At 38.0% G+C, this 19,978-nt stretch overlaps 1 protein-coding gene across 7 annotated transcripts in view; it reads right to left on the bottom strand.

Moving 5' to 3' along the window:
* The window catches only part of LOC105481744 (TBC1 domain family member 4), a 207,971-nt gene that overhangs the window by 40,226 nt on the left and 147,767 nt on the right, over nt 1-19,978 (bottom strand). For 5 of the 7 annotated variants that reach the window (XR_011614721.1, XM_011741474.3, XM_011741475.3 and 2 more), the window contains exons 6-11: nt 18,309-18,400; nt 17,939-18,049; nt 13,253-13,372; nt 3,740-3,814; nt 2,183-2,409; nt 222-386 (exon numbers count right to left, since the gene is read on the bottom strand). Coding sequence is in view for 6 of the 7 variants with exons in the window: in XM_011741474.3 (XP_011739776.2) it covers nt 222-386; nt 2,183-2,409; nt 3,740-3,814; nt 13,253-13,372; nt 17,939-18,049; nt 18,309-18,400 (790 nt within the window). In the remaining variant the exon portion in view is untranslated. The remainder of the gene's footprint in view (nt 1-221; nt 387-2,182; nt 2,410-3,739; nt 3,815-13,252; nt 13,373-17,938; nt 18,050-18,308; nt 18,401-19,978) is intronic. The other 2 variants (XM_071081212.1, XM_011741477.2) reach the window with 1 other exon arrangement.

Below are 19,978 nucleotides of genomic sequence, written 5' to 3'. Positions count from 1 at the left end.
GATAATAATGTCATCAAAAAGCTTTGAAGCTACTGGTTGAAAAAGTTTTCTTAATAAAATTAATTGTAATTGAAACCAATATATTATTAGAAACAGATTAGAACAAGCACAACACAGGGATGCATAAATGTCACTCCAAAATTAATCAACCACTTTTTAGTAATGTATCAGTATATCACTGCAGAAAATTTTGCTTTGCAAACAGAGGACACTGATCTCACCTGATTTCATTTTCATACTGTGGGGACAGTCTACCTGAATTCTGGTAAAAGCTTTTCAGGAAAGAGGGGGCAGTGAAGGAAGGGGCAGAGAAGGAAGTGTGAAGACTTGGAAGACTGGAGGAAGAATTACTCTCCTTGTACATGCGTCGAACTGACGAAAGAGTGCTGAGTACAGAAAATACAGCAAATTTGTCTTAATTTATATTTTGGCAATTCACTATGAAAAAGCATATAAACAGGTTCTTGCTATTAATTTAATCTTTCCTTTCAAGGCTCAGGGCTGGATCTTACATGAAAAAAAAAAAAAAAAGAAGCATGCAGTTCTCTATTTAGATAACTATGACCTAATTTCATTCTTTCACAATTTGAATTCCTTATCTATACAGTATTTCTAAGCATCTGTGTTTGTCTCTAAAAAATTCTTAACAACTTGAGGACAAAAAGTATTTGTTTTCACATGCAAAAGACACTTCAAGGGGAAAAAAGTAGGAAAGCACAAATAATTACAGGAAACAAGTTCCAGAAGGAAAGACTGATTATCACTAGTTCAAAGACTTTGACTATTTTAAAGATATAAACCCTTCTAAATATTTAAGAACAACATGTTTGGTTGTTGGAAGTTATCATAATACCTTTGGCTTAACAAACATTAATGTCCGTGTTCTTTCCTGAAGACAGTGGAATTGTGCCACCATGGTTTAATTGAAAGCCCAAAATCTAGAAGATTCTTTGCATAGCAAGCTTTCACAATGACACAGACAGCATCTTTTTATAGTGATAGAAATTGTTTGAACTTATACATTATAAAATGTGGAAAACAGAGGGAAGGATTGAGATATTTATATTCTAAAATGATAGATGTCTTTAATTCTTGAAAATAATTTTTCCTGGAAAAAAAAAAGCATTCTATTGCCTTGAGTAAATATAAATGAAGTGATCATTTAAATATCTTGATATACATATGACTATTTAATATCCTTTACATACACAGAAAAAAATCTGAGAATAATGAATTCTGTTAACTTTATTTTTCTATCATAAAATATCTCATTTTAAAATTTCGAATCATTCAGAAAACAACAATGAAAATAAAACCGTGTCCTTAAAGGAAATGCTGGCAAATTTTGTAACACATGATATAAAAATTAGCCTTCTCCTTTTACATTGAGTTGTGTTTTTTCTTTTCCTCTCCAACCAGCATCTTTACTTAACCCTATTTTCTGTATCAAATTCATAGGTAAATAAGAGAAACAAAACGAGTTCTAAGATATAAATTTGATCTGTGTTACACAGGAAGAAGAAAATCATTCCAAATTTATCCTCTTTACTGTTTCTCACCAAATATCAAACAACTTTTTGTTAAATTATGTTTTAAATACTGTGTAAGATCTTTTCTAAGTGGACACTGCCTGTCAATTACGGTATATGTATTCTTCTTTATAGATATCACCTTATTCTAGATACAATTTATAACAATTTTCATATTTAGCTTTAATTTATTATGTAACAAAATATAGCCAAATATTATCTCATGTATGAAAGTAACTCAGGTGACTTTTAAAACCCTGGTATTTTATTGTAAGCTAACAGGAAGTCCTACTGCTATGCTATTTTCAAATCTGCTGACTTTGTTTCTCTAGAATCATCATCAAGACACTGAGTAACATGTAATCAGCAGGTTTCAGACAAAACAATTGCATGGTTATCTCGTTTTTTCCATTTTTCTGAAAGGAAAAAAAAAAAAAGAGTTTCCACCCAAACGAAATAACTCTTCTTTCTGGGTATGCCTTAACCTTGCCTGTTTCCCCTAGTAAATAAGGTGACTTAAATTGTTTTTATGGTGGTTCTCAAAACTGAAAGTTGGTGACAGCATAAATTCGCCATCCACCTTGACTCCAGAGTAATCCAAACTGTGTGCCATGAGAATCTAGGTCCCATCCTGGAGACAGGGTCAGACTCACCTGCACTGCTCGCTGGAGCTCTGCCTCAGCAGAGGGGAACGCACACCCTGAGCCCTCCCATCCTGCAAATTCAGCTTTCTTTTTGTGCTTGAAGGTGGGTGGCTGAACGTGTGTGCCCGTCTTCGAAACTGCGGGGAGTCAGAATCCTCTTCGGGAAACGTTTGCCAAGCTGAGGACAGTGGGGACACTGGCGGTGTCCCTGGTGGAGAGTCCCCTGGTGAGTAGTCCTGAAACACAGGCAGAAGGGAGCCCTTTATTTCCCAAGTGGGTCATGGCAGACCTGCCAAAACACAGAGCTCAAAAGTGACAGTGTGCCTCATCTTCCTCCTGAGTCATGACAAAACTGCTTTTTTTCTCCCCCTTTTACTGAATTTATGCCATAGGCTAATCAGTATCACTACAAGCCATTATCTTCTGATAAGCAGCTGTAATCAGTATCACCACAACCCACTTATCTTCGGATAAGCAGCTGTAAGACAGCATCCGTAAAGACAGGCCAGAAAGTGAGAGGGATGACAAAAAGTGAAAGGTATTCTCTCCCCTGACACTTGGCCACGAAATGCTATAGCTACTGTACTTCTCTCACTGTTGCCAGAGAGATGAAAAAAGATCATGACCAAAGAGGGTGGAGTCTGTGTTTCCGTATCTCCTGGCTTCCGTGACATATCAACTGCATGCTTCCTGTACTGCCAAAACAGTATTACAATGCCTAAGTGTCCAAGTCTCATGGCAAAGCCTTCCGGAAAATAAAATCTGTTAAGTGTCTTCCCTCACTGTGGACGTTTCTATTCAATTACATGTTCCCTGAGGTAAATTTCTTTAAAAACACAGGAAAAACAGGAAATGAATGAAAACCGAGCTATGCTGGAATGCATCTCATATTGCATGGGTAGAAATCATAAATCTTTCAATTTAGACAGGTATGCTGTTAAAACTTTCCAGAACAGGCACCACTGTAGAAATCTTCAGCTTGATAAACGTGGGTTACTGATAATAGACTCATAGCTGGACTAAAGTCCCTACTTCCATCAACAGAAAGTTTAATAGAAATATTTTAATATATTTCCATTTAAAAAAAATAGGCTGCATGTGCCTCAGGTGACATACTGCACTATGCAGGAAACAGGAAACCCAGCCTACTGCGAGTTGTCTATGAGATAAAGAAGCTCCTGATGTTGCAGTTAAAATGATTTTTAAAAATGAGGGGGGAAAAGTAACACAGGAAGGGAACAAATAAAATCACTCTACAAGTATATAATTAGTAATCTATGGCTCATTTTTTATAAGGTGTTGGATCAATAGTTGCTCAAATACTGTTGTCCAAAGCACACTATCTCCAAACAATGAAAAGCCTAACAGAGCACGGTTAGCCTGTAAGGGAATAAGGAACTACATGCTAATGCCTAGAATCTTCTTATTTAAAATAATAAAGTCTCAAATATTTATTTTTTAAAAAGCTATAAAGCATTCATAATAAAATACTGGAGCATGCATATTACCATATCGGTGCTGACTTTGTTAAGCTGTAATTAGTGTAAATAAGCTCTAGTTAGATACCTTCTCTGAGGCAAGACTGTTGGACCGCTCAAAACTGTCCACACTTCCAAGCCGACCTCTCATTCTGTTAGCTCCCTGAGTGAAAAGAATAAAGTTAAGTGCTTCATGTGATGTAACATTTTACTTCAAAACTATAAAAGGTAGTTCCAGTTGGCCTCTTAATGTTAGCATTAAATTGATCCTTCTGTGGTTCACTTAAATGTGTTGGCTATATGAATAGTCATTATAGCACGGTAAGAACCATTCCTGATCTATTTCCATTACTTCTAAATCTGCCATTAGATAACTAGATACTCAGGCCAAGCTTTTTGAAGTTAGTTTGGTTACAAGATTACACATTATTCACCCATAAGTTCAGTAAGGGCCCCATTAACTCTGTCTCAGATTCAAATGTGGAAGATACAGCAAAACAAATGAGAAAAGCTATCTAGAAAATGACTTAATACATACAACCTAGATCAAAACATCATAATTCACATTATAGGATTATAATAAACATCAGTGAAAAAACACATGGAAAAGAAAACCACATTCTAAAATTTAAAGGTTTTGCTTCATTCATTATTCCATAATGCCATACTATTTCAATAAATCATTTAATTTTGGAAGACTAGATATCAGTCTGCTTCAGTATTAGTGAATTGGTTATCGGTTTTTTTTCACATAGTCCTTTGATGTGGATTTTACAAATGATCTCAGAAACAGATCTAAGAGATCACCTAAGATCTAAGAGACCTAAGAACCTAAGAGATCATTTTGTCTGTTCCCCCTCACTTTAAACAGGAAGGGACTGAGGCCAACTGTAGAAGGAAAGAGGATACAAGTCAGGTTGGGAACCTCATCATCTACAAGGTCTCAAAAGACAAAACACAGACTGAGGAGTTCCACACAACTCTACAGCATGTGGTGAAGTTCTAAAAAAGAATGAGTGGAAACACCGGTTAGATCCATGTGACAGTGACCCTGCGAAATTTTTTAACAATGCATAACATTTGCATAGTACTTTCCAGGCTTCAACTCTGTCTGCAAACATTCTTAGGTTTACTTGGGGGTAAGAGGGGGTTGAATTTCATTTTAATTTTTAAGGAAAGTAATATCAGCACAAAGTTTCCAAAGTGACACTGTGCTATCAAGTTTATAATGAAAAGTGGTGGTCATCTACCCCCTCTCTCTCACTCTGAATCCCACTCCCCAAAAGCAAACCTTGACATTATTTATATTGATATTTCTGGTATTAAAGCTTATCCTACTGTTCCTTATGCTTTCCATTTTAGAAACTATCTATTGACTTCCTAATTCTGGAAGATGAAACTTTAATATTCTTACTTCATTATATACCCAGTTCCACCACACACACACACACACACACACACACACACACACACACACACACACACACCTTTCTTCCCTTCTTCCTTCAATATAGTTACATCATGAATTTTGGTTAAATCAGTACTTTGTGCTTAGATTATTATGACTGTTAATATTGTTTGCAGCTGAGCTACATATTTTACTACGATTATGTTTGATTACACCTCATATCTTGTATATTGTTTTTCATGGAGTTAGTGGCTACTTGAGCAATCACAAATATATTACAGAACTCTCCAACAGTTCACAATATGATCCAAACATCACCACATAAACCATTAATCTCCCTCTCTCTTTCTTCCCTTCCCCCTCCCCCTCCTTTTTTTTTTTTTTTTTTTTTTTTTTTGAGACGGAGTCTCGCTCTGTCGCCCAGGCTGGAGTGCAGTGGCCGGATCTCAGCTCACTGCAAGCTCCGCCTCCCGGGTTCACGCCATTCTCCTGCCTCAGCCTCCCGAGTAGCTGGGACTACAAGCGTCCGCCACCTCGCCCGGCTAGTTTTTTGTATTTTTTAGTAGAGACGGGGTTTCACTGTGTTAGCCAGGATGGTCTCGATCTCCTGACCTCGTGATCCGCCCGTCTCGGCCTCCCAAAGTGCTGGGATTACAGGCGTGAGCCACCGCGCCCGGCTTTTTTTTTTTTTTAAAAGCAACCATTATGAAGACCTCTGTGTTTCTGCCCCAATCTGGACTGGATGTGTTACAATGTAGGCTTGCTCTACAAAGTTTCCTAGGATTTTCCTTCACTATCAACCTAGAAATTTCCTTTGACCCCCTCCTCTGTTGTAATTTCTGCTTCCTTGGTCCCATGTCTTCTCCTTTTTTAGTTTACTTCCTCATTTTGGAAAGGCGCATTCTCCAGGTGCTTTCCGAGAAAGGGAGAGTGGGAATTAAATTTTTTTTTAAATGTACGTGCCCATAAGTGTCATTAGTCTATGCTTGCATTTCACTAATAGTTTGGCTGGATATTGTACATTGTAGTGGTTGGAAATTTTGCTTCCAAATATCTTAGCATTGCTCAAATGTCCTTTGGTTCAGAAGTCTAAAGCCATTGTGACTCTAGAGCCTGTGTGTCTGACCTGCTGCTTCTCTTTGGAACAGAATCTAAGTTTGCCCTTTGGCACTGTGAAATTTCACAACAACATGCCTTAACATGACTTTTATGCAGTCACTCTGTTGGGCACTTTCTGAGTTCACTAAATCTGGAAACTCATGATCTTTAGCTCTGATAAATTTTTTAAGTTATTTCTTTAAAGAATTCCTTGCACGCATCTTTTCTTACTGGAACTCCTACTGTTTAGGTTCTTGACAGATCCTTTAATTTTTTACCTTGTTCTCCTATTTTCCTTTTCTTTGAATTTTGCTCCATTTTCTGAAAGGTTTTTTCCAACTCTAGTTTCCTAGCCTCTTGAATTTTTCTTTTTACATCTACTATCAGAAAGTTTAACAGTTCTTTCTTCTTTTCAGATGACTGTTTTACTTATGACATCCGACCTTGTTTCGTAAAGCAATATTTATTCTTATCTGATATATTACACCTTTATCTCCAATGGCTTACTATATAATAACTAAAACAATAATAAAATTAATAGCTGCACCTAATATTGTTGAATGCTTATCATGTGCCATATATTACGTTAAGCATTTTACAGTGCATTAGCTCACTTAATCCTCATACCAATTGTGAGGTCAGTATGGTTATTTAGCCCGTCTTCACAGATACAGAGACTGAAGTTCTGACAGATTACATTGCCCAAGTTTACACAGCTAGTTAAAAGAAAGGGCAGCAATTTTGACACAGGAAGCACAATTTTCAAGTGAAGCTCCTGAGCTGTTACTACGACATCCCTAAACTAACTACTACATCCCTAAACTAACTACATCCCTAAACTACTACTACATCCCTAAACTAAGGCTCTGTGAAAAAGAGAATTACAGATAAAGCTAATTAGCCTACAGAGGTTACATGGAATTTTGTAAATGTCCTAGAACATCATCAAATTCTTTTCAGTTCTTCAGTTCTATGTTATAATTGGCATTCTTCCAATAATAAAAACTGTATTTGTGGCTAATAAATTATTGGATTAGTGTGTGTAGCCAAGAGGAAAATATAGTAAAGACAAGATTGCTTTCTGTTATTTTTAGCGCTACTTACACGCCCACCTGCCTGGTTATCTCAGACAGGTTATTTGGTCATAACAGACAAAGTAGTCAGATGGTATCAAACCATTCCTATTATTAGAAAAACACCTGAAATCACCTATTTTACTCATAGTGGTGTTTTACCCACATATGCTTTTTTTGTGCACAAAGAAAAACAAAGTTACTTTAAAACTATACTCTACCACTTCACACATTTCAACAAGTAAAGACAATGGACATTATTCTGAAGAAAGTAGAAAATGGGTACTATTTTCAAAATAACTTGCACTTTATATTAGTAAATATTGGCTTGGCATGGTGGCTCATGCCTGTAATCCTAGCACTTTAGGAAGCTGAGGTGGCAGGATTGCTTGACACCAGGAGTTCGAGACCAGCCTGGGCAACATGGTAAGACCTGGTCTCTATAAAAAAACAAAAATAAAATTAGCCAGGCTTGGTGGTATGTGCCCGTGGTCCTAGCTACTTGGGAGGCTGAGGGGGGAAGACTGTTGGAGCCCAGGAGTTTGAGGCTGCAGTGAGCTATGATCACACCACTGCACTCCAGCCTGGGTGACAGAGCAAGACCCTATCTCAAAAAAATAAAATAAAATTTATATTAGTAAATATTTCTGTTTTGGAAAACAACTGAAAAAAAAAAAAAAGCAACAGATAGCCATTACATGATTCTGATTTTCACCTCTGAACAGACAGCTTTTTCTGTTGTACGACATTATGATTCGCTAATTCACGTGGTAGGGCCTTTCCCTTGGACCCGCTTTTTAGTGGTTAATGAGCTGAGCTTCTTGGCATTTAAAAAATGGATCCTATTTCATAAACAACTATAGTTAGCTAAATAAAATATTTTGACATTTAAAAATGGCAGCAATTATGAGCTAAACTCCAAAACTGGAGTGTGAATTTTCTACTATACAACTCAGCAGGAGAAAAAAAAAAAAAAAAAAGACAAGTTTTGGAAGTACACAAAACCCCTTTTGCCCTTTTGCTATGTAACCTTTAATACAACATGGGGAGCTGCCAACCTGCCCAAAAAGTGCATTCTATTGCACATGGTATAAGCAAGACCTTGTTACGTCGCAACATTTATGTCATTTGGCATCACTCTGGGAAACAAAAGCTACGGTATCCACCTTGATCAAAACAGATTGGCTGTGCCCTTGCGAAAATGTCATTACAGCAATTGAAGGCATGCGAAAAAGACTTCAAAGTTGGCACTGCAAGTATTATGCAGGATGCCAAGGTACTAAATGGAGATAAAGAAAGTACCACCCTAAATACCCTTTGCCATTTTGTAAATGACAGAGCTTTTGAGCTTACCACTGAATATACTACCTCATATCTATGATGTGATATTTCCCTAACATACTAACATTTAATCCTCACAATTACATGAGGCAAGCGGATATTAATATATCCATTTCACAAATGGGAAAACTATGGCTTAGAAAAGGCAAATAATTCATCCAAGATCATAAATATAAAATTGGCTAGGGCCAGGTATTACATTCAGGTGCCCTGACACCTACTTAAATGGTCTTCTCTGCTAAAATTTTTACTAAACACTGTGTTCAATTCAGGTAGCTGATGCTGTTTCTGATGCTGGTGCTTTAAGAATTACACTTACCTTAAGTGTAATTGCATCAGCATCACCTGGAGGGCTTGGTGAACCCCAAATTGCTGGACCCCACCCCCAGAGTTTCTGATTAAGTAGGTCTGGAGTAAGGACCAGGATTTTACTAATTTATAAATTTTGAAGGAAAAAGGCATAAATATTTTATGAAATTTGTGGTGGCATACTTCTGACAAATCTCCTAGATGTTCTTTTCTGAGATTCAGTTTTCCACTAATAAAATAATGGCATTCACAATCGATCATGCTTGCTGCAGGGCTTCTGTTAAAGTTAAAAGTATCTCTATCATTAAGAGAAATAACTAGAAAAGTATTTTGAGCCATAACGAAGAAACAAAACAAGGAACGCTGCAACACGGCATATCAGAAGTTACTATGTCCTAATGCTCTATTGCACAAACATGGAAAGAATCAAAATGTATCCAACTATTTAAACATATTCTTACAATGCTATTAAGGTTAAACAGGTGGAAATAATGTTTTTAAAAACTACGCATTTGCAAATAGAGTTCAATGGTTAATTCAAAGTTCCTCTCAAAGTCTAAGAATTTATATCACTAATTTGCCTCTTTAAAGGCACTGAGAGATCACTAAGGAAGACACTTATACACTGAAGGTGAAATTTTATTTGTATATTAACATAAAGGCCAAGAGACTTAAAAAAGTCATGAAGGTACATTTTGAAACTTTGTTCATAGGAGTTAAAACACCTACCACCCAACCAGTCTTGGTTTTCACAGGCAGTGTGCTGGGTACAGAAAAGAGCCCTTATTGATGATCCTACAATGGCAGTGTTTCTGATCCATTAATAACCTGAGCTATTTATTAACACATGAAAACAGCAAGCAGAAAAAATAAATTTAAAAAAGCACCCTGGGTGGGCTTTGTGAGGTATGTGTGATAAGCAGGTTTAAAACAATCACTTCTCTTTTTTCATTTTGAAGCAATCTCAAATGCGGAGGCAAGTTATAAGTATAGTACAAAAATGTTTTTTCCCACAACCATTTTCACATAAGTTGCCAATATAAAGTTCCATCAGTCTGAAATACTTTACTGTGTATTTTCTATAAACAAGGACATTCTCCAATATAACTAAAATACAACTTTCAAAACCAGGATACTGACATTGATGCAGTATAATACTATTGAACCTTCAGACTTCACTCCAATTGCACTGGTTGTCCCAATAATGGCTTTTAGGGCAAAAGGATTTGATTCACAATCTCCCATTCCACTTAGTTTTTGTGTTTCTTTAGGGTCCTTCAGTCTGGAGATATTAACCTGTTCTTGACTTTCTTGAAGATAACAGGCTTGTTATTTTGTAGACTCCACCTCAATGTGGGTTTGTTGACATTTCCCCATGATTAGATTCAGGCACTGCCTATTTGTCAGGAATACCACAGAAGCAGTGCTGTTTCTTTATATCAGGTGGCACAGGGCTGCAATTTGTCCCACTGCTGATGATGTTCAATTTGATCACTTGGTGGTGTCTGCCAGCCTTCTCCATTGTAAAGTTATTTTCCCATTAGTAATTAATAAATATTAATTACATACAGCGAATATCTTCTTTATGATCAAACTTTCAATATATTCATTTATTTTTTGTATCAGAAAACAGTTTCCCATTTTATGCAATAAGTTAGATTATCTGTGGCTATCATTTATGTCAATGCTCGTATTTTCCCAGTGGGAGCCCTTTCAAGGTTTTTATGTCCTCATGACACATCACCATCTTTCTTCGAACATTTTCCTACTATCTAGAACACCAAGATATTCTGGGTTCATCTTGTACTTTTCCTACAGTCCTGAAATTCGCCATGTTTCTCAGAATCTTGGTTCTGTCTAGTAGAACGTATACATATATACTTATGTTTATAGTTACATATTTTTATATTTGCATATATATTTCTATATGATTGTATGTTTATATTTAATGTATATAAATAGCATGATTTTATATTGATACCTCCAAGTTTTATTTTTGTAATTTTTTTATTTCCATAGGTTACTGGGGGAACAGGTGGGTTTTTTTGTTTGTTTGTTTTAGAAAGGGTCTCACTCTGTCTCCCAGGCTGGATTGCAGTGGCATGATCTCAGCTCACTGCAACCCCTGCCTCCTCAGTTCAAGTGATTCTCGTGCCTCAGCCTCCTGAATAGCTGGGATTACAGGCACGCAACACCATGCCTGGCTCATTTTTTTGTATTTTTAGTAGAGACGGGGTTTTACCATGTTGGCCAGGAGGGAACAGGTGGTATTTGGTTACATGAGTAAGTTCTTTAGTGTGATACCTCCAAGTTGAATCCAAGGCAGGGTTCATTCTAATTTCTACCCTTTTCATATTAGTAATTTCTTTCTCCCTGGATTCCACTCTCCTTAAGACATTTACTTACTTCACCAGTCCCTGTGTGTACATAACCCATCTCCACAATGACCACTGCACAGACACTGTCCTCATCCCATTCAGGCTGTGCCACTCCATGCTGGGGCTGCCATCCCAACACATGCACATCCTCAGCCTGCTCAGGCACTCATCCCTGTGAATGCCCGCTCCCCTCCACTGTGACTCTGACACCCGCACTGGGCCTTCCTTCTGCCAGTATGCTGCCTCCTGCGACCTCCCAAACCAGGTTCCCCTTCTCTGCAGATTCCCTCATCAGTGCAAGAGGCTCCCACACCCTCCATCGAGCCACCCCCACATTCCACACCCCATAGGGACAGTCTCCCTGCTCTGAGCCACCATGGGTCCCCCATGCCACAGCCCAAAACATCCACGTAGGTTGACCTCACCTAATAGCTCTAAGGAAGAATTGTTCAGGAAGAGGAAAATAAAGTTGAAGGGGAACCCTTTTACTTATTTTAAAATGGAATATATACACTTACTAAATGGAATATATAAATTTCCATTAATTTATACTTTTTTCAGCACTTAGCCTCTAAGTTTCTAAGAATGAGTGATATGGTTTGGATCTGTGTCCCTGCCCAAATCTCATGTCAGATTGTAATTTCCAGTGTTGGAGGTGGGGCCTGGTGGGAAGTGACTGGATCACGGGGGATGGGTTTCTTAGGAATGGTTTCGCACCATTGCCTTGGTGCTGTTCTCATGATAGTGAGTTCTCATGAGATCTGGTTGTTTAAAAGTGTGCAGCATCTCCTCATTCTCTCTCTCTTCTTAATGCTCCCACCATGTGAGATGTCTCGCTCCCCCTTTGCCTTCCACCATGATTGGAAGCTTCCTGAGGCCTCTCTGGAAGAACTCTAACCGGCAGAACTGTGAGCCAATGAAACCTCTTTTCTTTACAAATTACCCAGTTTCAGGTATTTCTTTACAGCAATGCAAGAATGAACTAATACAATGGGCAAAAAAATAATTTCTTTATAACTTCCTATGGGAAATGATTTTTAAAGTTCTTACAGTATTGAGCATCAATATTCTATTTCCCCTTTTCTATACATATATATTTCTAATACTAAATCTCTATTGATCAAATTCACATAAAGGCCCCAGAATAAATCTCGATCTGAGAAGGAAACTTATTTTGAAAGATCATTTTGGACTGGGCATGGTGGCTCACGCCTGTAATCCCAATACTTTGGGAGGCCGAGATGGGCAGATCACAAGGTCAAGAGATCAAGACCATCCTGGTCAACATGGTGAAACTCCATCTCTACTAAAAATATAAAAATTAGCCGGGCGTGGTGGTGTGCACCTGTAGTCCCAGCTACTCAGGAGGCAGAGGCAAGAGAATCACTTGAACCTGGGAGGTGGAGGTTGCAGTGAGCCAAGATCGTGCCACTGCACTCCAGGCTGGTGACAGAGCAAGACTGTGTCAAAGAAAAGGAAAAAAAAAAAAAAAGATCATTTTGAGCTGGGCACGGTGGCTCTCACACCTTAATGCTAGCACTTTGGGAGGCCAAGGCAGGTGGATCACTTGAGGTCAGGAGTTCGAGAACAGCATGACCAACATGGTGAAAACCTGTCTCTACTAAAAGTACAAAAATTAGCCAGGCCTGGTGGTGTGTATCTGTAATCTCTGCTACTTGAGAGGCTGAGGCAGGAAATCTCTGCTACTCGAGAGGCTGAGGCAGGAGAATTGCTTGAACTCAGGAGGCAGAGGTTGCAGTGAGCTGAGATCTCACCACTGCACTCCAACTTGGGTGACAAGAGTGAAACTCCATTTCAAAAAAACAAAGCAAAACAAACAAACAAAAAAAGAACACTTTGTTAACTAATTTTTAAAAGTTATCTTAGGCTTTTTTTTTTTTTTTTTAAGGAAATCCGTGAACCTGTTGGGACTGAAGCTAAACTGTTAGAAAACACAGATGTGCATACTTAAAAGACCATCAGCGCAATCTTACCCTTGAGAAGATATTTTCCAGGGAGCTAGTTAAGGATCTCTTAGCTTTATTTTTCAGAATGTCAAGTTTGAACCTTCCACTGCTTGTTGCATTTTCTGGGATTGTACTATTTGAAATAGTCTAAAAAAAGAAAAACAGATACATTTTAGTTTGGAAATACTCAAGGATAAATGAGACTTTAATTATAGGCTTAAGACTAAGCTATTAAAAATCACAAGAATTCTTCAGTAGCTCTATTATTAAGTAATAATTTAAGTCCCACACTGTGAACACAATGATTACAAGGAAGGAGGTTTAATTTTTCATATTGTATGTAATAAAAAGACAGATGTAAAATATTTCCTTCATGCCTTTCCTTTCCATGAATACATTCCTGCTGCATTTAGCAAAAATCATACTTGAGATGTCAATTTTTACTGCTGCTACTCTGATTAACATCTATAACTATCCCTTCCAAGATAGATATTTTATATCCAAATTACCAAGGAAAACACAGAACACAAGTTCCAAAGAACAAAGCATTTTCCAAACAAAACTGGATTATGGTAATGCCTCTGTTATAATTCCATTTTCATTTGTGAGTGGGTCATTTATCTCTGAGATCACAACTATAGAACCAAACTGTGTGAGAATCTACGGTGTGTCCACTATATTAGGTTTTCTATGTATTTTATCCATTGAAGTAAGCAGCTACATGGTCCTTAGCAGCGAAAACCTTTCAAGCGAGAAACCTTATGATTTGCTTGGGGAGGGAACAGCAACACAAAGCACATGTAAGTATCAAATACGAAAGCAGGAAGATTGGCTGTGGGTCTAAACACGAAGAACAGAATACAGAGGATTCAGACAGGCAGGAAGAAAGGGATGAAGACTTCCCCAGAACTGGGGATAGTTGTTGGCAAAATCCTAAAAGGTGGATTGCTTAAGGGAGAGAAAGTCAGTGCATGTATTTAGTTAAAATATTACCTGCCATTACTTTTAATGGCAAAAACTGCAATTACGTCTGCACCTGCCTAATAGAAGGGAACAGTAAAAGGTAACATGAGAAAGTCAGGCTGGAAAACAAAAGGCTTGAATGTTCTTAAGTGCCAGATAAATAGGAAGAACTGGTAATCCAAATTTATAAGCAGAGGGAAATCCCTGTAAATGTAATGTTTTAGGGACAGTTATCTAAAAAGAGTGTTCAAAAACACACCTAAAAGACAGGAAAATCAGACTGAAAGATCAAACTGAACTCGAGGCTTCAGCACAGTCTATGTAGGAGGCAATAAGGGCCCACACTAGCACTAGCTCCATCAAATCAGTTAAGAAGTTACAGATGCAAGAAAGGCCCCACCAAGAAAGGAAAGGAGAAAAAACAATGGGTATAGATGTGGGCTGGACAGGGTTCAGGGTGTATAAAGCACTGGGATCACTCATTATTCTAAGGCTTCCAGATAAACAAATGTGACAAAATAGAAAAACTATATGGGCACTTAGCAAATATCTGACACACAGTAACTGCTCAGTAAATACCAGTTGAATAAATGGAAGGAAATGAAGGAAAGGAGAGCATGATGGAGGCAGAAACTTAGCTACGAGCAAGAAAACATTAACATGTTAAAATCTCTTCCTATATGATCATTTCTTTGTGATTTATCCATCACACAAAAATGCACATCTCGTGTACATCCTCCTTTAACTTCAGGTCCACATCAAAGCTCATGTCTTCCATATTTATACTCAAATTCCTCAATAGGCACCAAATGTATCAACCTCCATACTTACCACCTCAAATTCCTCTATGGGCACCAAATTCATTTTTCTAATTGAATCTCAAACACATTTCCACATTGAACTCTTATTTTTTATTCTCATCCACTGCCCCACTCTTGTCTGCTTTCTGTATTTCCAGGCTCCGTTTCATCAAATTTCCCCACATGGGAAACCATGACGTTGTTCACAGCAACTCCCTCTCCCTTCCTTTACAGATTCTTCCAGTCAGTCACTACGTCCTAAAGATTATGCCGCCTAAATAGCTCTTCACTCAGTTCCTTCCTCACTTCTCTAGGGCTCTAGCTTGATCTCTCTCCTGAGTTAAATAAATGCTTCAAGACAGAATTATTCAAGCTATTTATGTACCAATGCTACCTCTAACTTGTGCATACATCATTATACCAATCATATCGTAGTTTAATGTATTTGGTTTCATGTTGTTTTCTCCTCCTAAACAGTTAAGATGGCAGGACAGGGTCACCACTATTCATCACTGTTTCCTAGTACACAGTCTGTACTCGATAAAGATTTCTGCAATAATTAAATCACTTATCACATATTTTATTAAAACATTCTCCCAACTGGAGAATATGACTTAGTCCTAACCCCCTCACCCAGCAACCTACCCAACAAATAAATCTACCATCAGAAGAACAGCAGAATTTTCTCTTTGTGGTGCAAATCTGATCTTCTCACTCCCTTACTTCAAATCCTTCCATGACAAAGTCAGGCCTGCCAGTAACTTAAGGCCCTTTCTCATCTCATTCTGCCTATCATCCCAGCCTTGTTTCCCCCACCAACCCCCAAGCACGACCTCAAAACTAGCACCTAATTCCAGTGCCTGCATAGAGTAAGTTTGGGCACACCACTACATAACTTTATGCTCAACCTTCCTCCCACTCTTCTTCCCTCCCTCCCTCCCTCCCTCCCTTTCTTTTTTTTTTTGAGACAGAGTCTCACTGTCATCTGGGGAGTACAGTGGTGTGATCTCAGCTCACTGCAACCTCTGCCTCCCAGGTTCATGTGATTCTCCCGCCTCAGCCTCCTGAGTAGCTAGGATTACAGGTGCCCACCACCACACTGGCTAATTTTTTTGTATTTTTAATAGAGACAGGATTTCACTATATTGGCCAGAGTCTCGAACTCCCGACCTCACGATCTGCCCGCCTCAGCCTCCTGAAGTGCTGGGATTACAGGCGTGAGCCACTGCACCCAGCCCAACAGTTCCTCAACTGTTCTGACAGCTAAGTTTATCTCTCCTAAAATTCCAGCTCCCCCAAATGTCTTTCCTCTTGAATCTCCTCTTCTCTTACTCTCCACTGCAGCTCCAAAGCAAAGACATAGCTACTTTTGTGCTCACTACAGATGCTTTTTTTTTTTTGTCATTGAGTCGGAGTTCTTTCTTTATATATTCTGAATAGTAAACCCTCATTACATAAGTGGTTTGTAGATATTTTCTCCCACTCTGTGAGGTGTTTTTTCATACTCTTGACAATGTGCTTTAATATACACATGTTTTTAACTTTCCATGGTGTATATGTATCACATTCTTTATCCAGCCTATCACTGATGGGCATTTAGGTTGATTCCATGTCTTTGCTATTGTGAATAGTGTTGCTAAAATCTGCACAACAAACTCCCATGACAGTTGATACAGTAAAAGCATTTGACAAAGTCCAATACCCTCTCATGATAAAAATACTTGAACTAGGAATAGAAGAAAAATTCCTCACAGTGATAAAGGCCATATACAAAAAAAACTCACATCTAACATCATACTCAATGGCAAAAAATGAAGCTGGACCTCACCTTATACCCGATACAAAACTTAACTTAAAATTGATACAGATTCTTTTTTTAAGCCACTTATTGAATTTTTTCTATGTATCTATTGATCTGTTTGCATTCCCCTTTCAAATATTTGAGCTGTTCTCTGGAGGGCACATGATTCATTCATCAGATTTTTTTGTCACCCTTTTCCATCACATAGTGTAACTCATAGAAAGTTCTCAAGAAATGCTTTTCTGTGACTAAATGAAGGACTATGTACTAACGATATGTGATTTGTTTTGAATATAGTGAAATAAAGACACAACTTGAATTAATGTTATCAAGACTAAATATTTCAATATCCCCTTTGATGTTACTGCTGGTAGTCCTGCTTCTTCTATATGCAGCAGAGGATAAATTCTAAACCACATGCGCAAAAATACCAACCCTCAGTTTGCAGCTAGGGTACCATTTACACGATATTACTGGTGTTTCACCATTTGGGCTATCTCCACTTTTGATGAAATAAAATGTTCATATGAATTGGAAATAAAATAATAGATTAATATAACTAAAAATAATGTACATTCATTCTAAATCATGAACATGTACTATTAATACTTTTTTAAAACCAAAACCCACAAATTCTTTTACATTTTAAGACCATCATTAGTTAGCTCAATGTGTCAGTGCCTGCTAAAATTCCCTATAAAACGGCCGGGCACGGTGGCTCACGCCTGTAATCCCAGCACTTTGGGAGGCTGAGGCAGGCAGATCACCTGAAGTCGGGAGTTCAAGAGCACGCTGACCAACATGGAGAAACCCTGTCTCTACCAAAAATACAAAATTAGCTGGGTGTGGTGGCGCATGCCTGTAGTCCCAACTACCCGGGAAGCTGAGGCAGGAGAATCACTTGAACGTGGTAGGCGGAGGTTGCGGTGAGCCGAGATAGTGCCATTGCACTCCAGCCTGGGCAATAAGAGTGAAACTCTGTCTTAAAAAAAAAAAAAAAGTCCTTATAAAACTACCAAAATGCTGCGGGGGCATCACAGGAAACTCTGATAGGACTTTAGCCCTAAAGAACCTGACAGTACAAACGGAAGAATTAAGAAAATCCATAAACAACAACAAAAGTCGGCGAAGGAGGAAGTATCTTCTCACCGAAGGGCCTTCCCCAATGTGCACGTGCGTCTTCTGCCTGGCCTCACACATCTGCCTCAGGTGTAAGATCACAAGTTCATTTTCTTCCTGGTCACCGGCTGGCTTCATTTTCTGTTCAACAGACAAACCAAAAGAACACTATGGCAACACAGCTTCTCTCCTTTCATTCCGTCTGGCAGACAAACGTAAACAAAGCTAAGAGTTTTAACTTAGCTCAGAAGCAAGAATACAACGGCATTCTATACTACCCAATGGTACTGTAGGTCATGCATCTTTAACTCTAGGCAGCAGAATGAAAACAGGAATGCATAAAACAGGATTCAATTCTCATTCCTTATGTCTTATTTATGAGACCTACAAATAATGTTACCTGAACTCTTTCAAAGATGTCAGCTTGCTCATTATCTGTCAGTGATGAGAGATGCCTCTGTATTACCAGCTTGGCTCTTGGGGGGTAAAGACCTAAGGAAAATGATAAGGGAAGGTATTAAACAGAGATCCAGCAGCAGAGATTCAGGGGCAGATAATGCATTACACTTCACCTCTTCCCAAGCAGGCTCTGAACTTAAATCTTTTCAAGGAGACGTGTTCCTGCCTACAAGAAACCTTGGATCATTGAAATGATTGAAACTAGATGAAAAACCTCTCCACCAAAATCAACAGCCCCAGTAGTGGTCTTGGCATTAAAATTACTAACAACAGGCCAGGTGCAGTGGCTCGCGCCTTTAATCCCAACACTTGGGGAGGTGGAAAAGAGTTTTCAGAAACCTTTCCTCTAGTTCTAATTCAGTACTGCAGTGGTTTAAAACAGGTCTGGTGACAGTGTGGCCACAGTATGGCAGCACTGTGTACATTCTGACAAGCATGAAGCAAATTCTAGTTCTTTTAAATCCCGTCTCTACTAAAAATACAAAAATTAGCCAGCCATGGTGGCAGGAGCCTGTAATCCCAGCTACTCAGGAGGCTGAGGCAGGAGACTCGCTTGAACCCAGGAGGTGGAGGTTGCAGTGAGCCAAGATCGAGCCACTGCACTCCAGCCTGGGCAACAAAGTGAAAATCCATCTCAAAAAAACAACAACAACAATTACTAACAATGAATTTCTAAGCAATACTAAGCACAACCAGAAACCACTTTACACTAACAGCCACAGTAGAAACTCACAGATGATTTAACATTAACCTAAGACCTCACATGGAAATAACAGCTAAAGACTAGCCTTGGCCAAAAATGTGAAGCTTACAACTTGACATTTAAAGAAGAAAGAACAAGTAATAATTTTAAAAGGCAAGACTACAGCTTAGCCAGAGATCTCTTCCCCGATGCAGCTCTTGTTCTGTGAGAATAAAGTTTTAAGGATAGCACTAGCATTTAGTGAACTTGCAATGTTATTATTTTATCAAGAAATGATTTACTTCTTTATATCATGATATTCATAAACCTATCCCATTCTTACACATAATTTATACTAAGTCCTTGGAAAATCTTTTTTCATGAAAAGATTGTTTTTAAATTTTTTTAAAAAAAGAAAATTTAATTCATATTGCAGTAATTCAACAGACCATCCATCTTTAAAGAACAGATTTCTCTTCCTTCATTTCTTTAAAAGAAGATTCAGAGAAAAAGAGATTTTCATGACAGTTAGGTTCCACTTAGAGTATTGCTACTATATTTTGATTATGAAGAGAATATCTGGGTATATATAATATTTAATAAACGTTATAGGTAGGCCAGCATTTTAAAATCATTACAAGGCTGCCTTTGCTATCTTTCTCAGTTTATAACTAAATACATTACATGACGTTATGACTTAATTTGAATGTTTTCCATGTATTCTTTGTGTTTATTTACAAAGAATAAGACAAAGTAATTGGCCAAAAATACTTATAATTTGTTCTGCTAAGTTGCATCACAGAATTTAAAAATAATGTATTAGTCTATAAGTACATTTTGCATATTTCTCATTGTATTCATTTCTAAGAAAATATGAGGTGCCAGGCAACTGAAGTAAACTCATTTAATAGATTTGAGCTACTTTTTAA

The sequence above is a fragment of the Macaca nemestrina genome, chromosome 16, assembly GCF_043159975.1.
Source record: "Macaca nemestrina isolate mMacNem1 chromosome 16, mMacNem.hap1, whole genome shotgun sequence".
Lineage (NCBI taxonomy): Eukaryota > Metazoa > Chordata > Mammalia > Primates > Cercopithecidae > Macaca > Macaca nemestrina.
Note: the sequence above shows the minus strand (reverse complement) of the source record. Positions and strands in the feature narration are given on the sequence as shown.